Source organism: Eleutherodactylus coqui, chromosome 2 (genome assembly GCF_035609145.1).
Source record: "Eleutherodactylus coqui strain aEleCoq1 chromosome 2, aEleCoq1.hap1, whole genome shotgun sequence".
NCBI lineage: Eukaryota > Metazoa > Chordata > Amphibia > Anura > Eleutherodactylidae > Eleutherodactylus > Eleutherodactylus coqui.
The window spans coordinates 289,593,776-289,618,067 of record NC_089838.1 but is presented as its reverse complement, the minus strand read 5'-3'; the positions used below and the strand labels follow the sequence as shown (position 1 = coordinate 289,618,067).

Below are 24,292 nucleotides of genomic sequence, written 5' to 3'. Positions count from 1 at the left end.
CAGTCACATGACCACTACAGGGCCTTTATCATGTAATTCACTGGCACTGGAGATAAGTGAAGAACCTGTATAGCTGTGGTGCTTGGTGCTGTTATTTTGTTCTGCACTCTGATCACATGACTATCTGAGGAAAAAGAGGCTGAGAGTTTTTAGACAGAAATTCCACTTCAAATCCACATAAAATCCACCGTGTGAACAAGGTTTAGAGCTTGTAAGCTGTCATCAATGCAAGATGTAGAGACCATGGGGAATGGACCACCAGTATGTATGTGACATGTGGGCTCTGTGACACTCTTAGGGTATGATGGAATCCAACATGGAATTTTCCCCGCAGCTTCCTCCTGTAAAACGGTGGCAGAATCTGCAACTATTCTGCTGTGGATTTTGCTATGGATCTGCATGCACTTTTAGCCCTGTCAATAGGCAAAATCCATATGTGGGACTTCCGACCTGTTTCTGAGCAGATATGTGTAGAAACGCATTTGACAAATTGTCCAAGTCACAGCAGAATGGCCACAAAAATCCGCAGGGAAAATTCCACGTTAGATTCCGCCACATGAACATACCCTCGGGTCACTTACATCTTCAAGCTGCCCTGCCATCTTGCTGTCCCCTTCTTCCCAGCGTCTACTACCAGGTGGTGCCTACTTACATGTCAACACTATACCACCCATTAATATCGCTGCCCGCATTGCAGTGGCCCATTTTGGTAGTGCCAGCACAGCCTTATTTAATTCAAGGAAGCTATACTTGTAGTACCCAACTGGGCTGCTGCAAGGCGCTATCTACTTCCAGCACTGTCCAGATCAACAGCGGGTCTGACAATCAGCTGATCTGCAGGGGTCCCGAACAGTGGACCCCTGTCGATCAACTATTGATGACCAATCCTGAAGATAGATCATCAATAGTAAGTCTCCAAGAACCCCTTTAACCTCCCAGTGATCACACATGTAGACGGACGTATCCTATAGTAGATGTGATGTCCCAACTCCCATTTGTTCTTTAAGGGTCCTCTACAGGTTGCTGAAAGCATTATGGGATATGAGAGTCGTTTTTCAAGCCCCACGTAGAGCGATATTGTAGCGTCTGCCCAATGTCACCCTAATTATCGCAGCTTGGGTGGCCTGAGCAAGTGGTTACAACTCATTTTGGGTGCGCAGAAGTTCAGGTTATCTCGAAACATCAAATCCAATTAACTCCTCAGGAGAAATTGCCGAATGTTACAGGGAGCAGATGAAATAACATAGAGGGTTATAATAACCTTCTCAAGAAGCGATAAGCATGGCTCCATCTGTACATGATAAATGATGGTACATATTGAAAATAGCTTCTCATTAAGCAGCCGAAGGGACACCGCTTGGCACAATTGTGTATGACAGGGGTGTATAATGAGGTGGCACATCTTACTGGCAGAAACAGCGATCCATCAGTTGTTGTGTGGAAGCTTGAAGTCCAAATGTAATAAACTATTTGGAGGTCAAAGGGTTGGGCAGGGTAATGTGACTTACAGAGGGGGTCTTACGGAAAATGTCAGGCAAGAGCTCATTTAGCAATACAATATCTTAAATCAAAAGCATTCAGAATTTATATTGAATTCTTCTTAATTAAATTAGCCTAAGCCGCATCCCTTAAGGCCGTACTACTCGGAAACCGTGTACTTCTCCATCACCGCACAAATCCCAGGCAGTAGAACAACGTGTTATTATCACGCTGGCCAGCATATTATACTGAATAATGACCAGCACGTTATATCGAGAAGCTGTAGCAGAAGAAGGTGATATCCCAAGAAATGTGCCATAAGACGTCTACGGGAAATCAGAAAGGTAGCGGCGCACTTGTCATAGACGTACGGCGAGAAATGTAAAGTTATTGTCCTGCATAATAGCAATTATATTCTTCTATAAAGCGTGACAAGCCCAAGCTAGGAAGCAATGGGGAAGATAATGTTTATTGTCACACTCCCAGACTCTACGTCTCTTATGAGAGAGTGCTGCGATAAGAAGGATTGCATTGACTGCAACGTGTCCTACCTACGAGGAATCTTCACAGGGAAACGTCATTGGAAGGCAGTAAGGTGGTTGTCCTGAAGGTTTCTCTAAGGGAGACTTTAGACGGACAACTATTGTCCAAAGAGCTAATGTAAGCAACAGTCGTTCTGTGCAAACACGGCCAGCAACCAGTCGGATTTCGGTCACTAGGGGCTTAATTTCAGCTCACCTAAAAATAGTCGCTGGTTGATTAATTACCAACTGGTGTGAACAGGTAATCGTTGCCTTTCAATGACTTGCCAAGAACTTTGGAAGGACCTTCTTCTGCTGCACTTCCCGCCGTATGCTGGTTGGCTTCCGCTTGTTTTTGAACACTTTGCCTTTCCTCACTCATTGGTTCCTGAAAACACATAATTACATGCGAGTGATCTTCGACTGAACGGTCCTTGCTGGTCTTTGAAAGAACACTCGTTGCTGTGGTATGGGAATGGTCTTGTTCTTCGAAGACACGCTCATTGGTTTGGCCTTCGACAAAGCACTCAGTGCAATGGCTTCTCTCAGTAGTGAGTGTTCACTCAAAGAGCGCTTGCACGTATTTATGTATCGCCTGGTATAAACAAGAAACTGCCTATCTTTTGACGACTAGCCAAAAAACTTTTCAGGGAGGTGTGCGTTTCAACGACTGCGAACATGTACATCAATCGCTACCATGGACTACCATGATATGTGACAGATACACTCTGCAGGAGCTCTGATGGACCAGTCCGACTTAGAAATAAGTCGGAATAAGAAATATTCTGAAAGGCGTTATTCAGCCCCCCAAATTTTTTTGATATCTCCTTACTGTGTTGGAAATACATTTAAAAAATGCATTTTTAATCCACCCAACCGCCTTCCACTGCTGATCCCCCGGTGCCTGGTCCCCCACTGCTCTCTACTGGTGCTGATGATCTGACACAGGGACACGTGACCATTGTAGTTCATCACTGGTCGAACTAAGCCAGTGATTGACTGCATAGGTTACATGTTCCTGATGTCTGTGACGTCATTGCTGAAGCAGGGGATCGGGCACCGGCAGAACAGTGAATCAGCTGTGGTGAGTGTGTCTATTTCCAAATCATTGAGGAGGCTTGAAAAAATGATTTGGAGCTGAACAATCCCTTGAAGAATGGTTTACAAAAACACTTCAGTCAGATGTTAGCCGAAAATCAATAGTTAAATATAAAACACACTACAAACAATGCTTTTTTTGTTTGTGACATTTTTCTGCCCTTTTATTGTGGTTTTTAGGTCCTTGAGTTTTCTTTCAAAACGGAGCACGGCATAGCTTTGACTCTTCTTCTGGCTTCTCCGTAGAGCTTGAAAAATGGCAGATAAAAATATTTGTTAAAAATTCAATGAATAGATATCTACCAGAAACACTTGTGAAAAAAAGCCATTGAAAAAAATTCATGAAATTCGAAACATTTTTTCATCATCTCACGCCCCCTCCTTCCTGTACCCCTGAAAAAACACTGACGTTTATCATTGATCTAATGGTTCTCTCACCAGGAACAAAGGCAGGCATCCACTAGCCCTGACCCTAATCTCGTCAGTACTGCATTTAGCTCCTGTTCACTCTCTGTACTTAGACCAACGACAGAGGAGGAAGTCTCCAGACTGCTCTCCTCCACTCGCCCCACCACCTGCGCTAGCGACCCTTTTCCCTCATACCTCCTACGCTCCCTCTCCCCGGTCGTCATCTCCCACCTCACCACTATATTCAATCTTTCTCTGACCTCTGGCATTTTCCCCTCCTCATTCAAACACACTATCATAGCCCCACTGCTAAAGAAACTGACTCTTGACTCGACCGATGCTGCCAACTATCGACCCATCTCAAACCTCCCCTTCATCTCCAAACTACTAGAATGCCTGGTTTACTCCTGCCTTATAAGCTCTCAGAAAACTCTCTTCTTGACCCTCTACAGTCTGGCTTCCACCCCCAACACTCGATAGAAACCGCCCTGACTAAAGTGTCAAACGACCTCCTGACTGCCAAATCGAGGGGTGACCACTCCCTACTGATCCTCCTCGACCTCTCTGCAGCATTCGATACTGTTGACCACAAACGTCTCCTCACTATGCTTCGTTGCATTGGACTAAAGGACACTGCCCTCTCCTGGTTCTCCTCCTACCTATCCGACTGCTCCTGCTTTGCTGGTTCTACCTCTCCTCCTCTTCCCCTTGCTGTTGGGGTCCCCCAGGGCTCGGTCCTCGGCCCCCTCCTCTTCTCCATCTACACAGCCCTCATTGGACAAACCATCAGGAAATTTGGTTTCCAGTACCATCTTTATGCTGATGATAACCAGCTATACACCTCCTCCCAGGATGTCACAGGAACATTCCTCCAGACTGCGACCGACTGTCTGTCTGCTATATCTAACACTATGTCCTCTCTCTACCTAAAACTGAATCTCTCAAAAACTGACCTACTGGTGTTCCCGCCCTCTGCTAACTGACCTCCTCCTGATATCTCCATCTCAGTGTGTGGCACCACCCTAACTCCCAGACAACATGCCCGCTGCCTTGGGGTCATATTCGACTCATATCTCTCCTTCACCCCCTACATCCAATCTCTGGCCCGAACATGTCATCTGCACCTCAAGAACATCGCAAGAATCCGCTCTTTTCTCACAGTGGACACGCTAAAAACGCTTACTGCTGCCCTCATCCACTCCCGGCTCGATTATCGCAACTCTCTGCTGATAGGCCCCACCTGCTCCCGATTGTACCCTCTCCAATCTATCCTTAATGCGGCAGCCAGGCTCATCTTCCTGTCCAGCCGCTACTCGGACGCCTCTGCCTGTGCCGGTCACTGCACTGGCTGCCCGTTAAATACAGAATTCATTTTAAACTCGCTACCCGCGTCCACAAAGCGCTCCACCGCACCGCCCTACATTGCTTCCCTTATCTCTATCCACCAGCCAGCCCGGGCCCTCCGCTCTGCTAATGAAATCAGACCCTTTAATTGGAACCTCTCATTCCCACCTCCAAGACTTCTCAAGAGCAGCAACGGTCCTCTGGAATGCACTACCAAAAAAATCCGGGCAATCACTGACACACTAAACTTCAGGCGTGCTCTAAAGGCGCACCTCTTCAGGGAGGCATACCATATCCCCTAAACCAAACCCCTCTGTACTCCACCTGATAACATGCTCCCTGTCCCACAGACTGCAATCCCTGCTAGCCGCCATCAACAAGAATCTGCAGTCTTCCCGATTCCGCCACTACACGGCCTGACCATTGTCTGTGTATATAGCACCCCACACTCTCCACCTCACCATACAGTGCACATCTCCAGCCCCTTTACCTTCTGTATCACCCCATTATCTGTAGTATGTAAGCTCGTTGGAGCAGGACCCTCACCCCTACTGTTTCCATTAATTGATTACTACATGTAACCGTTGTCTCGTGTTATTTCCCCTGTAATGTAAGCGCTGTGGAATATGTTGGCGCTATATAAATAAAGATTATTATTAATATTATCCTGAGGCCCTTGTTCCTCTTCACCACATGCCCACAATGAGAATGAGGTTGAATGGACTGGCAAGGATTGTGCCAAGTTGCTAATGTATCACCTATACACAGGAAGCAGAATAAGTGTGTAATTGATGGTCATCCAATTGCTGGGACCCCCACCGATCATGATGAGGGTCATGTGTCCATCTGTGTGAATGAAGCAGCGGACACACATGCGTGCTGCCGCTCTATATATCTCTATGGGACTGCCAAAGAGAAGTCAAATGCAGAGCTCATCAATTTCTGATAGTCCCATAGAGATGAATGGAGTGGCAGCTCACCTGCTTGACTGCAGCTCCATTCATGCCGTTCTCATGATCCGTGGAGGTCCCAGCATTCAGACTCTCATCAATCACCCCCAGCTTAATGAGAACCTGTCACCAACTATAAGAGGCATAAACTAAGTTATGGTGCTTGTAGTTTGGGTGACAGGGAGTCCAGCGAGCCCCTTCTCATACTCACCTGGTCCCCTGCTGCTGCAGTGTCACCCAGTAAAATCAGCGCATGCGCAGCAAGCTTGACTTTTTTCAGAAGGCTGTGGTCACGTATTCCCATTCATTTCCATGGGAGGCCCCTGTGCGGAGCCTTCTAAAAAGAGTCAAACTACTGTGTACACACTGACTCTGCTGGGGGTCGCCGTAGGAGCTGGGGATTGTGTGAATATGAAGTAAGACTCCACATCTGCTAGATTATAAGCACCATAACTTAGTTTTTGATGCTTACTGTTGGTGAAAGCTTCCTTTCAAAAGAACTATATACTGCAATACAGGAGTACTGCATTATAATACAAGTAATCAAGTGATCAGAAATTCAAGACCCCGATGGAACGTCTAAAAAATAGTTTAGCAAAATTATTTAAAATATTTAAAATTAAAAAATATATATAATTATCGGTCCAAAGTTTTATAACACCTCAATTTTTCCAGTTTTTAGTCATGTTTAAACCATTTAATGTCTCAAAAGTACTTTAAAATGAAAGAATAGGAATAGTTTGCATCTAATTTCAAACCATAATCTGCTTCCTGTGCAGAGCAGCTGTGCTTGATGTGTTCCCTGAGAAGAGCCCTTTGGTTACAATCATAACTTGGTATCAGTGTAATCGTACCGACCCTTAATATACAACGAACTCGTCATTTTTACTGTACTGTGAACACCATGAAGACTAACCCCCCCCCCCCCGCGCTGCCCCCGCACACGCACAAAAATTGCGCAGTTCCGGTATTTTTTCATTCCACTCCACTTAACATTTTTTTAAAGTTTCTAAAGTTTACATATATGTTCTACTAAATTGTACTACATCACAAAATACAAGTCATCCCACAAAAGGGGCTGTGGAAAATAGTTCTGGAAAAGTATGGCAAAAAATATATGTTATAATCACCGATTACTTCAGAAGGGTCGGTGATCCGGGGATTATTCCGATTGCCAGATTGAAGTCAGGAAGGAATTTTTTTTCCTTACATGGAGAAAATTGGCTTCTAACTCATTGGGAGTTTTTTTTTGTCTTCTTCTGGATCAACATTGGGGGGTAATAGACTCAACTAGACGGACATATGTCTTTTTTCAGCCTCATGTTACTCTATGGCTTTGGGAAAGTGGTGGTTTAAAAAAGCATTAACGAAGCGCAAAACTTCTCTGGTCTTGAAAGGGTTGATGTCTTCTAAAGGAGACTAACCCTCACATATGATGGAGTCCTGTTGGAGTGTGGCGTCTACTTTCTATGCTCCACCACTACTTCTATTCATGCTCCAAGCAGCTATGAAATTGTCCTTTTCAGTGGTGTTTGTCCCCGTACCACCATGTGTGCAGCCTGTGGTGTGGTATGTTTTACAAAACCCAGATCAAAGCACCGCGGCTCCCCTGTTTGCACGGATTACCGTACACCTCATTAAAAGAACATCTTCCCAATTTTCCCCATTGAAATTCATGCTTCACACTCATCAGTGCGGGGGCCCCATGTTACCGGAGAGAACTGACCGCTTTAATGAAAATGTCCTCAGCAACATATTACTGATAGTCATTTATTAGACGGGAGATATAAATACTTGGGACTAATAAACCTATAATACACTTATTATTAGTTTTTTTTTTTTATCTGGCTACATTATATTAAAACTCTTAATGGATAAAAAAAAATATGCAGTAACTGAGGCAGAGTAAAAAATGGAAAGTAATGCATAGATTAAAAAATAAAATCCTGCGGAAAGTAATCCAAGGTTTGGCACTGCGTGAGCTGTATTCAGTGGAAAGCCTATTATACAAGACTTAGCAGACGGAAGAGAGAGAAATCACTATAATATATAGAAACGCAGAGCCGGCTGGCAGAAAAGAACCATTAGGCCCATCTGTTCTGCCCAGTATGTTATATCTACATATGGCCACTTACTCTTTTTGGGTGCCTAAGGTTTTGGGGGTAAGTAGGGCAAATGTGTCAAGGTTTTTTTTATGTAGAGGAATCCTTATATTATGACTTTGTGTATGTTTGTGTGGTGGGCTATGTACGTGTTGTGTATATTTATGTAGGTGTGTGTATGTGTGTCTACATGTATATAACATATAATAGTTCTATATTCTTATATTATTACTTCTGTGTAATTTACTTGACATTATGTGGATGTTCACCTGAGTTTGTATGTATGTATGTACAGTATGGCAAGTTTACTAGAGACACCGCGTCATAGCTCATCGCCCGTGTCAGATCAGGACCAGGTCATAACACGCTGTTAGCCCTGGTCTACTTGATCCACATGCTGGCATGATCACGACAACACCGACATGATTACTTCTCTGCGGGTGGATTGGTCAACTGGGAGGCGTGTGTCCCAGCCGGCCAATCAGCACTTTCCTGTACACATTTTTTCCGGCTCCTCCTCATGAAGGACGCTGGTTATACTTCTAGACTGTGGGTGTTTCGGTTACATGGGTGGCTTCTGTCCTGCCCCGTTGTCAGATAAATTAGTTTTGTGATTTGTATGTTCTGGGGTGTTGTGACATATTTATCCAGACTATTGTTGCCACTGCATTCCATCTAGTTATTTTATGCTTCTTTCTATCTATATCAATCATATCCTGGGTTATAATATGCAGCAAACATCATCCCTGTTTTCCAGTTAGGGAGAGTCAGTATTGCCCTAGGTTCCTGAAGTGGGGTCACCCTCATCAGGTTGGATGCTCCACTTTTAGGTAAGGTTTCATTGTATTGGTAGATTAGGGTTCTTGTTTCTTCAAATTTTGGCTTTGTTCATATTTTTGATCTCCACGTTAATAAATTGTGACTATATCCGTCCTGCTAAAAACAACTAATTATGACCGATCTGGAGGTGGTGTTTTACGTAACACACTAGCCCTTTAATGGTTTGCGCTTCCCTGTATGGAAATTAGACATGTAACCCTGAAGTGCAGCATAAAATCAAGTGACAAATCTTTGTTTATCAGTTACAGTGTAAATTCACATTAGAATGGGAAATATAGCCAATCTGAGCAACTTCCAATGAGGCCTGGTCATCAGTGCTACGGCCAGGATTACACGGCCAACTTTGTGGGGTTTTCTCATTAAACACTGTGGAGAGTATACCGAGAATGGGGTGATTTGAGAAAAAGGGGATCTTGTGGACATAAACAACCTGTTGATGAAAGGGGTCAGAGGAGGACGTCAAGAATCAGGAACAGGCAGTGCACAGTCAAGCGAATTGCAGCAGAATACAATGTGCTCCAACTGACATGTTCAAAAGCAGAACTTGATGTTCCTTAGCATGGATGGGCTATAGCGGCAGATGACCGAGTCCAGCGTCATTGTTCTCTAAGAGAAACATAAAGACAAAACTCCAAAAAACTGTGTCACCGAGCAGTGGAAAAACATCCCCTGATCAGATGGATCTCTGTTGCCCCGTGCTGATGGAAGGTCAGAATTTGGCACAAGCAACATGAATTGATGAACCCTTCCTGTCAGCTTGTTCAGAGCATCTCAGCACCTCTATCTAATTTGTGGTACAAGAAGTTTCCTGTCCGCAGGGGCCGATATTCCTGCAGAACAATTTCATCACCAGGTGGAATCTATGCCACAATCAACTGCAGTCCTGAAGGCCAAAGGAGGTCCAAAGCACTACTAGATGGGGTCTCTAATAAAGTGGCTATTCAGTGTATATTGTGTGTCTGTGATTGTACATCTATATATACAGTATATATGTATCTACTTATATGTGTTCCTATTGCAAGACTATCTTTTCCCACCGCACTACTGTATCTTCTGATGCTTTTCATTGATAATACACATAACTGAATACTTGTGATACGTTCCCAGAGAAATAATGGCAGGTGCTCATAGGGTTAAAAATAAAACCCGTAATCTGCTTTTCCGTAATCTGCCGGTTGCAGAATGCCCGGTATACCGGGGCAGTGCAGTACAAGAAAAGGAGCCCTGAACAGTCATTGTATCCATCTGTGGCGACATTCTTTCTGGGGGATCCCTGGTGAGAACAACTTTAGTAGGAATGTGATAATGAAGAACTAAATATACATTTTCAGATCCCGAAAGGGGTTTTCCTGAACATTAATTATTACTGTACAAACGTTCACCATCCAAGGGGAATTGGGGATGTTGGGAATAATGAGCGTTCCTGTGGAGTATGGATTGCCGGGCTGCTGCGCCGTTTGTAGCCACGAGAAAAGGTGTGATTATTGGAAGGAGAGAAGGGGGCAAGTGGTTGGTATCCTGTATTGTGTTCTGCGCATTGTTAATGAGGCACCGGCTACACCCCCACACATAACTCACTCCGGTGCATGGAGAACGCACTTAGGCTCTCTTCACATCTGCGGCTGGGTTTCCATAAGCAGATTCAAAAACAGATGCCAAGCTGCAACAAAGATGGAAACATTTGCCTCCCTTTTTATCAGTTTGGCGTTCGCTCTGGAATCCGTTTATGGGCTTTAGTACATTTGCATTCATTCTAACAGATCCAGTTTTTTAAAGTCGTTTCTTCTGAGCCGTAGAGAAATATGGATCCGATAAATGGAACAAGCGGGAGGCTCTCCATTCGCATCCGTTCCCCATTGACAGGAGTTAGAGGGGTTTGGGACAAGTTGTAAAGTTACCCCCTATGTACAGGATATGGGATAGCTTTATGATCGGCGGGGTCCAACTGCTACAGATATTGAGAAAGGGGGTCCCAAAGGTCCCCAGAAGAATGAAGCAGCAGCGCCATTAATTTCAGTTACAGCGCCAGAGTTGCCTAGGGCTCGTTCCTGGCAATTTTCAGCGCACCCATTGAAATGAATGGATTATGTCACTCTGCTCTATACATACGGGGACCTTCAGGACCCCTGTTCTTGAGGGCCCCAGCGGTCGGACTGATTAGGCACAGACGCCCAACAGGTCATCCCTGCCATAATCATTGCTGTGCTTTTACACAGGAACAGGCATCACTATTGCATGGAGGCGGAGCGGGACGGGGATCGCTTTGGCCACCCGTCTCCATTCACAGTAACGACATTCTGCAGCAGATCAGCAGTGGATAGTCTGCCTCAAAATCCGCGCCACTTGGTGCAGAATATATCGGACGTTTTGATATATAATTTGTATAGCCTCGGATTACGATTTTGGTTGTGGTCGGCAGTCGGCCATTTTATTTTTTATTTATGTATTTTTATTTTATCCTGTAATTTTTTTTATTTTTGCCATTATTTTTTTACCATCTATGTCCCCCATGATGTCATATAAGGCCTCTGGGGGTCATTCACATTGTCTTTTTTTTCCCCTCACACACAATGTTTTTTACGGCGTTTACCGTGGCGTTTTAAATGGCGCTCTAAACTCTATAAAACGCCTCTGGGTTCTCAGAATAGCGTTCGAATGCGGCGTTTCTAATGCTGCATTTTTCGTGTGCTGTCTGTTCTAGTTTAGGCGTTTTAAAATGCGATGCGTCCCCCACTGAAATCAATGGGGAGCGTTTTCAACGCTTTCAAAAACACGGTAGAACGCTGTGTACAACGCTTTATTGCATTTTGAATGCAGGACTCTATGCCACTGGGAGGAAAAATGAAAGTGGTGACGTCATCGGCTTCCTTTGTTAAAAGCGCAGTAAAAACGCAGGCAAATGCTCACAGCAAAGGTTGTACAAAGCATCTTGTGTGAGAGTGGTCTAACTGGAGCATCCATAGGAGTCGCAGGTACAGAGGAAAACATCCCCCTGTAGTGACAATAACTGATCTGGGTCTGCTAGGACCCTGCAGCTCTGCCTTGGCAGGGAGCACTCAGTGGTCAGGTGATCGCCGGGTCTAGTGACACTTTGCTTTCTCTCTTCACTACATAGTTCTATGTAGCCTGGAAAGGAGAAGGCAGAAGCGTTAAAAACCACTTCTCCTCTAGTTTCTCAGCTGTATCTCACAGCCGAGGACCCAAACTGCTCCTCCTAGATTGCAAGAGCTTTAATCCCACATCATATTTTTGTTACTGGCCGTGATTACAGGGCAGCACCAAGCGCCGTAAATTTACAGTGCTTAGTCCGTAATAGGTTAACACAGCAACAGCAATTGTAAAGCAACTGAAAGAATAAACACATTGTGGCACAGAAAGAAATCTTATCGAGTCAAGTCGAACCTGGCTACATCTATACATATATATACACATATTCAATCATTTAGTGCATACCTATTGGGCAGCGCTGTATACCCTGCGATGCATATACAGTCATACATCACACACAGCCCGAATGCTATATAATCAGCTCTCCTTATACCTTCTCTCCGCAGGTGTAACAATCGCACACAGTGTGTTGTTATAGCCGATTCCGAAGCCTTTCCTGACCCATGTCCAGGGACCTACAAGTACCTGGAAGTCCAGTATGACTGCGTGCCATACAGTGAGTATACAGCGTGACACTATCTGGATACACATCATATACATGCCTAAGAATGCACACCGTGCGCTCCCAACCGCCCACCAGGGGAGCCACACTTACACCTAATGTCATTGTCTGATGGTGATCCCTCCACCTACCTGTTGCATCTGCCACTTCTCCTGCCGATGTCAGGGACTACTCTAACGTCACTATTGTCTTATAAATCAATGTTTTTTGTCCACATTGCATATTATTACACAATATATCTGCATTACACTCGCCCCAACACAAGTCCCAGTGCAAACGACTGGCAGCGCATTGCTATGCAGAACACAGCATCTAAGAGGCAGCCTGGAAACCAGCAGAAAGAACATTGCGCACGGTGACAGATACCGCTCCGTAGACTCAGTAAACGCCTATTCTCCACCATTGTAAGCCAAGGGACTGCCACGTCCCTCACCAAATGCAGGCAAGGACTTCTTCTACCCACATCCTTCATTATATAAATGCATTTACAGCTCAGTGTCTCTCCGTTTTTAGCATTCGCGGTAATACCGCTCCCCATCAGCGGGATCCCTTTTTTTTTTATTAACGGAAAATTCTTTTTTTACCCCATTGCACCATTCTCTGACGTTTCTCTTATTCTATTTCTGAGTAATGTGCTGTATATCACTGTAATTGTCTATATCCACGACACTAATGTCTTTCTTCTCCCTTGGCTACACTATTCTTATATATTACTGGCATGATTTTAAGACTGTTGCTTTTTAATATTTTATCATAAGTACTTGCACAACGTTTCACGGTTCGGGTACGCGGACGCTAGTATTTTCTTATGTTATTTGTTACTATGCCGTATTTCTATCTCACTTTACATGAATGGGCAAGCTGTGGTTGGATCCTCAGGTTCGAAGGTCCCATTATATATATATATATATATATATACATATATATATATACACCAGATTGGTAGATGGGGGCTACATGCTACAGAGATGTGCTACTGCCGCAAAGATAGCACACGGAGTGCTGATGGATGCGAATGAATATCACAGGTCAAGAGCGGTGCCGTCTCTCCTTAAGGAGAGCACCCGAAACGTGTGTGGAGACACCTAGGGGGTGAGTGGGTTAGGGGATGGCATCGTCTCTCCCCAAGGAGAGCACCCAGAAGGGGCGTGAGAAGACACCTGAGAGGTAAGTGAGGAGACCACTCACTACCTCTCATCATTTTAAGGCCATGCACGCTCCTCTGGGAAATTTATGCAAATAAGGACGATGGAACAATAACCCTGCAGCGCCACCTATTGGATGGCAGCATTTCTTCAAATCAATGTACAACTTTTTTAACAAGTAAAAGGCATGCTGCCATCCAATAGGTGGCGCTGCAGAGGTATTCGTCCATCTTCTTTATTTGAATGAATAACATTGACATCAAGAAAAATGACATAGTGACCACTTAGATCACAAAAAAATTGGGGCATTGATTGCGAAGTGACAGCTAAAGATGAGGACAATGTTACATGTGTACATGCAATACAATAGCAATGGCACATTGACAGCCGACATAGAAGACCAATGGTACATGAAGTAACAATAGCACATAATAGCATAGCATGTAAGGCTGAAAAAAGACATATGTCCACCCAGCTCAGCCTATTAACCCCCATAATGTTGATCCAGAGGAAGAAAAAAAAACATGGATAGATGAGATACAAAAAGAATGGCGCACTGACAGCTGACATAGGAGACCACTGGTACATGGATAGCTAGGGTGCAAGAACAGAGGGACTTTTACAACTGAGATGCAAGAACAATAGTAAGTTTACAACTGACATAGAAGACACAGATATGATAGTACATGGAGAGCGGAGATGAAACAACAATAATAATCGTTATTTGTATGGCGCCAACTTCTTTCGCAGCACTTTGCAATAGCACATGAACAAGAGAGACGCAAGAACAATGGCTCCCTGACATCTCAGCTAGAAGTACAATGGTGCATGGATAGCTGAGATGCAGGAGCAGGCGGACCCTCACAACTCAGGAGGCAAGAACAATGGAAGATTGAAAGATGAGCTTCAGGAACAATGGTATATTTACAGCTGGGATACAAGAACAATGGTACAAAGTGCTGAGATACAAGGACAATCACAGACTGACAACTGAGATTAACCCGTTGCAATCAAATTTTGGATTCAGGGTTTCCTAAGGGGTGTTTTCTTTCTGCCATTTTACAATGGCGTCATCTGCTGGCTAGAGCCAGTACTGCAATATGTGACATGCTGGGGAGGCCCACAACAACAGAGCATCCAGTAATATACAGTAAGAATACCCTGCGGGACGTCTTCGGACATCGGAGCTGTACAGCCAACAATCAGAATGACTTCAGACGTCAGACAGTGGATTGGAAAGGGTTAAAGGACAATGACACACTGACAACTGAGATACAAGGACAATGACACACTGACAACTGAGATACAAGGACAATGACACACTGACAACTGAGATACAAGAACAATGACACACTGACAACTGAGATACAAGGACAGTGACATACTGACAACTGAGATACAAGGACAATGACACACTGACAACTGAGATACAAGGACAATGACACACTGACAACTGAGATACAAGAACAATGACACACTGACAACTGAGATACAAGAACAATGACACACTGACAACTGAGATACAAGGACAATGACACACTGACAACTGAGATACAAGGACAATGACACACTGACAACTGAGATACAAGGACAATGACACACTGACAACGGCGATACAAGGACAATGACACACTGACAACTGAGATACAAGAACAATGACACACTGACAACTGAGATACAAGGACAATGACACACTGACAACTGAGATACAAGAACAATGACACACTGACAACTGAGATACAAGAACAATGACACACTGACAACTGAGATACAAGGACAATGACACACTGACAACTGAGATACAAGAACAATGACACACTGACAACTGAGATACAAGGACAATGACACACTGACAACTGAGATACAAGGACAATGACACACTGACAACTGAGATACAAGAACAATGACACACTGACAACTGAGATACAAGGACAATGACACACTGACAACTGAGATACAAGAACAATGACACACTGACAACTGAGATACAAGGACAATGACACACTGACAACTGAGATACAAGAACAATGACACACTGACAACTGAGATACAAGGACAATGACACACTGACAACTGAGATACAAGGACAATGACACACTGACAACTGAGATACAAGAACAATGACACACTGACAACTGAGATACAAGAACAATGACACACTGACAACTGAGATACAAGGACAATGACACACTGACAACTGAGATACAAGAACAATGACACACTGACAACTGAGATACAAGGACAATGACACACTGACAACTGAGATACAAGGAAAATGACACACTGACAACTGAGATACAAGAACAATGACACACTGACAACTGAGATACAAGGACAATGACACACTGACAACTGAGATACAAGAACAATGACACACTGACAACTGAGATACAAGGACAATGACACACTGACAACTGAGATACAAGAACAATGACACACTGACAACTGAGATACAAGAACAATGACACACTGACAACTGAGATACAAGGACAATGACACACTGACAACTGAGATACAAGGACAATGACACACTGACAACTGAGATACAAGAACAATGACACACTGACAACTGAGATACAAGAACAATGACACACTGACAACTGAGATACAAGGACAATGACACACTGACAACTGAGATACAAGGACAATGACACACTGACAACTGAGATACAAGAACAATGACACACTGACAACTGAGATACAAGGACAATGACACACTGACAACTGAGATACAAGAACAATGACACACTGACAACTGAGATACAAGGACAATGACACACTGACAACTGAGATACAAGGACAATGACATACTGACAACTGAGATACAAGAACAATGACATACTGACAACTGAGATACAAGGACAATGACACACTGACAACTGAGATACAAGGACAATGACACACTGACAACTGAGATACAAGGACAATGACAGACTGACAACTGAGATACAAGGACAATGACACACTGACAACTGAGATACAAGAACAATGACACACTGACAACTGAGATACAAGGACAATGACACACTGACAACTGAGATACAAGAACAATGACACACTGACAACTGAGATACAAGAACAATGACACACTGACAACTGAGATACAAGGACAATGACACACTGACAACTGAGATACAAGAACAATGACACACTGACAACTGAGATACAAGAACAATGACACACTGACAACTGAGATACAAGAACAATGACACACTGACAACTGAGATACGAGAACAGTGACACACTGACAACTGAGATACAAGGACAATGACACACTGACAACTGAGATACAAGGACAATGACACACTGACAACTGAGATACAAGGACAATAACACACTGACAACTGAGATACAAGAACAATGACACACTGACAACTGAGATACAAGAACAATGACACACTGACAACTGAGATACAAGAACAATGACACACTGACAACTGAGATACAAGAACAATGACACACTGACAACTGAGATACAAGGACAATGACACACTGACAACTGAGATACAAGGACAATGACACACTGACAACTGAGATACAAGAACAATGACACACTGACAACTGAGATACAAGAACAATGACACACTGACAACTGAGATACAAGGACAATGACACACTGACAACTGAGATACAAGAACAATGACACACTGACAACTGAGATACAAGGACAATGACACACTGACAACTGAGATACAAGAACAATGACACACTGACAACTGAGATACAAGGACAATGACACACTGACAACTGAGATACAAGGACAGTGACACACTGACAACTGAGATACAAGAACAATGACACACTGACAACTGAGATACAAGGACAATGACACACTGACAACTGAGATACAAGAACAATGACACACTGACAACTGAGATACAAGAACAATGACACACTGACAACTGAGATACAAGGACAATGACACACTGACAACTGAGATACAAGGACAATGACACACTGACAACTGAGATACAAGGACAATGACACACTGACAACTGAGATACAAGAACAATGACACACTGACAACTGAGATACAAGGACAATGACACACTGACAACTGAGATACAAGGACAATGACACACTGACAACTGAGATACAAGGACAATGACACACTGACAACTGAGATACAAGGACAATGACACACTGACAACTGAGATACAAGGACAATGACACACTGACAACTGAGATACTAGAACAATGACACACTGACAACTGAGATACAAGGACAATGACACACTGACAACTGAGATACAAGGACAATGACACACTGACAACTGAGATACAAGGACAATGACACACTGACAACTGAGATACAAGAACAATGACACACTGACAACTGAGATACAAGGACAATGACACACTGACAACTGAGATACAAGGACAATGACACACTGACAACTGAGATACAAGAACAATGACACACTGACAACTGAGATACAAGGACAATGACACACTGACAACTGAGATACAAGAACAATGACATACTGACAACTGAGATACAAGGACAATGACACACTGACAACTGAGATACAAGGACAATGACACACTGACAACTGAGATACAAGAACAATGACACACTGACAACTGAGATACAAGAACAATGACACACTGACAACTGAGATACAAGAACAATGACACACTGACAACTGAGATACAAGAACAATGACATACTGACAACTGAGATACAAGGACAATGACACACTGACAACTGAGATACAAGAACAATGACACACTGACAACTGAGATACAAGAACAATGACACACTGACAACTGAGATACAAGGACAATGACACACTGACAACTGAGATACAAGGACAATGACACACTGACAACTGAGATACAAGAACAATGACATACTGACAACTGAGATACAAGGACAATGACATACTGACAACTGAGATACAAGAACAATGACATACTGACAACTGAGATACAAGGACAATGACACACTGACAACTGAGATACAAGGACAATGACACACTGACAACTGAGATACAAGAACAATGACACACTGACAACTGAGATACAAGGACAATGACACACTGACAACTGAGATACAAGAACAATGACACACTGACAACTGAGATACAAGAACAATGACACACTGACAACTGAGATACAAGAACAATGACACACTGACAACTGAGATACAAGGACAATGACACACTGACAACTGAGATACAAGGACAATGACACACTGACAACTGAGATACAAGGACAATGACACACTGACAACTGAGATACAAGGACAATGACACACTGACAACTGAGATACAAGAACAATGACACACTGACAACTGAGATACAAGAACAATGACACACTGACAACTGAGATACAAGGACAATGACACACTGACAACTGAGATACAAGAACAATGACACACTGACAACTGAGATACAAGGACAATGACACACTGACAACTGAGATACAAGGACAATGACACACTGACAACTGAGATACAAGAACAATGACACACTGACAACTGAGATACAAGGACAATGACACACTGACAACTGAGATACAAGAACAATGACACACTGACAACTGAGATACAAGGACAATGACACACTGACAACTGAGATACAAGAACAATGACACACTGACAACTGAGATACAAGAACAATGACACACTGACAACTGAGATACAAGGACAATGACACACTGACAACTGAGATACAAGGACAATGACACACTGACAACTGAGATACAAGGACAATGACACACTGACAACTGAGATACAAGAACAATGACACACTGACAACTGAGATACAAGAACAATGACACACTGACAACTGAGATACAAGAACAATGACACACTGACAACTGAGATACAAGAACAATGACACACTGACAACTGAGATACAAGAACAATGACACACTGACAACTGAGATACAAGGACAATGACACACTGACAACTGAGATACAAGGAGAATGACACACTGACAACTGAGATACAAGGACAATGACACACTGACAACTGAGATACAAGGACAATGACACACTGACAACTGAGATACAAGAACAATGACACACTGACAACTGAGATACAAGAACAATGACACACTGACAACTGAGATACAAGAACAATGACACACTGACAACTGAGATACAAGAACAATGACACACTGACAACTGAGATACAAGAACAATGACACACTGACAACTGAGATACAAGGACAATGACACACTGACAACTGAGATACAAGGACAATGACACACTGACAACTGAGATACAAGGACAATGACACACTGACAACTGAGATACAAGAACAATGACACACTGACAACTGAGATACAAGAACAATGACACACTGACAACTGAGATACAAGGACAATGACACACTGACAACTGAGATACAAGGACAATGACACACTGACAACTGAGATACAAGGACAATGACACACTGACAACTGAGATACAAGAACAATGACACACTGACAACTGAGATACAAGAACAATGACACACTGACAACTGAGATACAAGGACAATGACACACTGACAACTGAGATACAAGGACAATGACACACTGACAACTGAGATACAAGGACAATGACACACTGACAACTGAGATACAAGAACAATGACACACTGACAACTGAGATACAAGAACAATGACACACTGACAACTGAGATACAAGGACAATGACACACTGACAACTGAGATACAAGAACAATGACACACTGACAACTGAGATACAAGAACAATGACACACTGACAACTGAGATACAAGGAACAATGACACACTGACAACTGAGATACAAGGACAATGACACACTGACAACTGAGATACAAGGACAATGACACACTGACATCTGAGATACAAGAACAATGACACACTGACAACTGAGATACAAGGACAATGACACACGGACAACTGAGATACAAGGACAATGACACACTGACAACTGAGATACAAGGACAATGACACACTGACAACTGAGATACAAGGACAATGACACACTGACAACTGAGATACAAGGACAATGACACACTGACAACTGAGATACAAGGACAATGACACACTGACAACTGAGATACAAGGACAATGACACACTGACAACTGAGATACAAGGACAATGACATACTGACAACTGAGATACAAGGACAATGACACACTGACAACTGAGATACAAGGACAATGACACACTGACAACTGAGATACAAGGACAATGACACACTGACAACTGAGATACAAGGACAATGACACACTGACAACTGAGATACAAGGACAATGACATACTGACAACTGAGATACAAGGACAATGACACACTGACAACTGAGATACAAGGACAATGACACACTGACAACTGAGATACAAGAACAATGACACACTGACAACTGAGATACAAGAACAATGACACACTGACAACTGAGATACAAGAACAATGACACACTGACAACTGAGATACAAGAACAATGACACACTGACAGCTGAGATACAAGGACAATAACACACTGACAACTGAGATACAAGAACAATGACACACTGACAACTGAGATACAAGGACAATGACACACTGACAACTGAGATACAAGGACAATGACACACTGACAACTGAGATACAAGGACAATGACATACTGACAACTGAGATACAAGAACAATGACACACTGACAACTGAGATACAAGGACAATGACACACTGACAACTGAGATACAAGAACAATGACACACTGACAACTGAGATACAAGGACAATGACACACTGACAACTGAGATACAAGAACAGTGACACACTGACAACTGAGATACAAGGACAATGACACACTGACAACTGAGATACAAGACAATCACACACTGACAACTTAGATACAAGGACAATGACACACTGACAACTGAGATACAAGGACAATGACACACTGACAACTGAGATACAAGAACAGTGACACACTGACAACTGAGATACAAGGACAATAACACACTGACAACTGAGATACAAGGACAATGACACACTGACAACTGAGATACAAGAACAATGACACACTGACAACTGAGATACAAGGAACAATGACACACTGACAACTGAGATACAAGGACAATGACACACTGACAACTGAGATACAAGGACAATGACACACTGACAACTGAGATACAAGCACAATCACACACTGACAACTGAGATACAAGGACAATGACACACTGACAACTGAGATACAAGGACAATGACACACTGACAACTGAGATACAAGAACAGTGACACACTGACAACTGAGATACAAGGACAATAACACACTGACAACTGAGATACAAGGACAATGACACACTGACAACTGAGATACAAGAACAATGACACACTGACAACTGAGATACAAGAACAATGACACACTGACAACTGAGATACAAGAACAATGACACACTGACAACTGAGATACAAGGACAATGACACACTGACAACTGAGATACAAGGACAATGACACACTGACAACTGAGATACAAGGACAATGACACACTGACAACTGAGATACAAGGACAATGACACACTGACAACTGAGATACAAGAACAATGACACACTGACAACTGAGATACAAGGACAATGACACACTGACAACTGAGATACAAGGACAATGACACACTGACAACTGAGATACAAGAACAATGACACACTGACAACTGAGATACAAGGACAATGACACACTGACAACTGAGATACAAGGACAATGACACACTGACAACTGAGATACAAGAACAATGACACACTGACAACTGAGATACAAGGACAATGACACACTGACAACTGAGATACAAGACAATGACACACTGACAACTGAGATACAAGGACAATGACACACTGACAACTGAGATACAAGGACAATGACACACTGACAACTGAGATACAAGGACAATGACACACTGACAACTGAGATACAAGGACAATGACACACTGACAACTGAGATACAAGGACAATGACACACTGACAACTGAGATACAAGGACAATGACACACTGACAACTGAGATACAAGGACAATGACACACTGACAACTGAGATACAAGGACAATGACACACTGACAACTGAGATACAAGGACAATGACACACTGACAACTGAGATACAAGGACAATGACACACTGACAACTGAGATACAAGGACAATGACACACTGACAACTGAGATACAAGAACAATGACACACTGACAACTGAGATACAAGACAATGACACACTGACAACTGAGATACAAGGACAATGACACACTGACAACTGAGATACAAGAACAATGACACACTGACAACTGAGATACAAGGACAATGACACACTGACAACTGAGATACAAGGACAATGACACACTGACAACTGAGATACAAGGACAATGACACACTGACAACTGAGATACAAGGACAATGACACACTGACAACTGAGATACAAGGACAATGACACACTGACAACTGAGATACAAGGACAATGACACACTGACAACTGAGATACAAGACAATGACACACTGACAACTGAGATACAAGGACAATGACACACTGACAACTGAGATACAAGGACAATGACACACTGACAACTGAGATACAAGGACAATGACACACTGACAACTGAGATACAAGGACAATGACACACTGACAACTGAGATACAAGGACAATGACACACTGACAACTGAGATACAAGGACAATGACACACTGACAACTGAGATACAAGGACAATGACACACTGACAACTGAGATACAAGGACAATGACACACTGACAACTGAGATACAAGGACAATGACACACTGACAACTGAGATACAAGAACAATGACACACTGACAACTGAGATACAAGGACAATGACACACTGACAACTGAGATACAAGGACAATGACACACTGACAACTGAGATACAAGACAATGACACACTGACAACTGAGATACAATGACATACTGACAACTGAGATACAATACAATGACACACTGACAACTGAGATACAAGGACAATGACACACTGACAACTGAGATACAAGGACAATGACACACTGACAACTGAGATACAAGAACAATGACACACTGACAACTGAGATACAAGACAATGACATAACTGACAACTGAGATAAAGACAATGACATACTGACAACTGAGATACAAGGACAATGACACACTGACAACTGAGATACAAGGACAATGACACACTGACAACTGAGATACAAGGAACAATGACACACTGACAACTGAGATACAAGAACAATGACACACTGACAACTGAGATACAAGAACAATGACACACTGACAACTGAGATACAAGAACAATGACACACTGACAACTGAGATACAAGGACAATGACACACTGACAACTGAGATACAAGAACAATGACACACTGACAACTGAGATACAAGGACAATGACACACTGACAACTGAGATACAAGAACAATGACACACTGACAACTGAGATACAAGGACAATGACACACTGACAACTGAGATACAAGGACAATGACACACTGACAACTGAGATACAAGAACAATGACACACTGACAACTGAGATACAAGGACAATGACACACTGACAACTGAGATACAAGACAATGACACACTGACAACTGAGATACAAGGACAATGACACACTGACAACTGAGATACACGGACAATGACACACTGACAACTGAGATACAAGGACAATGACACACTGACAACTGAGATACAAGGACAATGACATACTGACAACTGAGATACAAGAACAATGACACACTGACAACTGAGATACAAGGACAATGACACACTGACAACTGAGATACAAGAACAATGACACAA

The 24,292-nt window shown here is 42.9% G+C and overlaps 1 protein-coding gene across 1 annotated transcript in view; it reads left to right on the top strand.

Annotated features, from left to right (window-relative positions):
* ADGRL1 (adhesion G protein-coupled receptor L1) overlaps positions 1-24,292 on the top strand; it is a 469,522-nt gene that overhangs the window by 355,207 nt on the left and 90,023 nt on the right. The window contains exon 6 of the mRNA XM_066593211.1: positions 12,297-12,406. Within this exon, the coding sequence (XP_066449308.1) occupies positions 12,297-12,406 (110 nt within the window). The remainder of the gene's footprint in view (positions 1-12,296; positions 12,407-24,292) is intronic.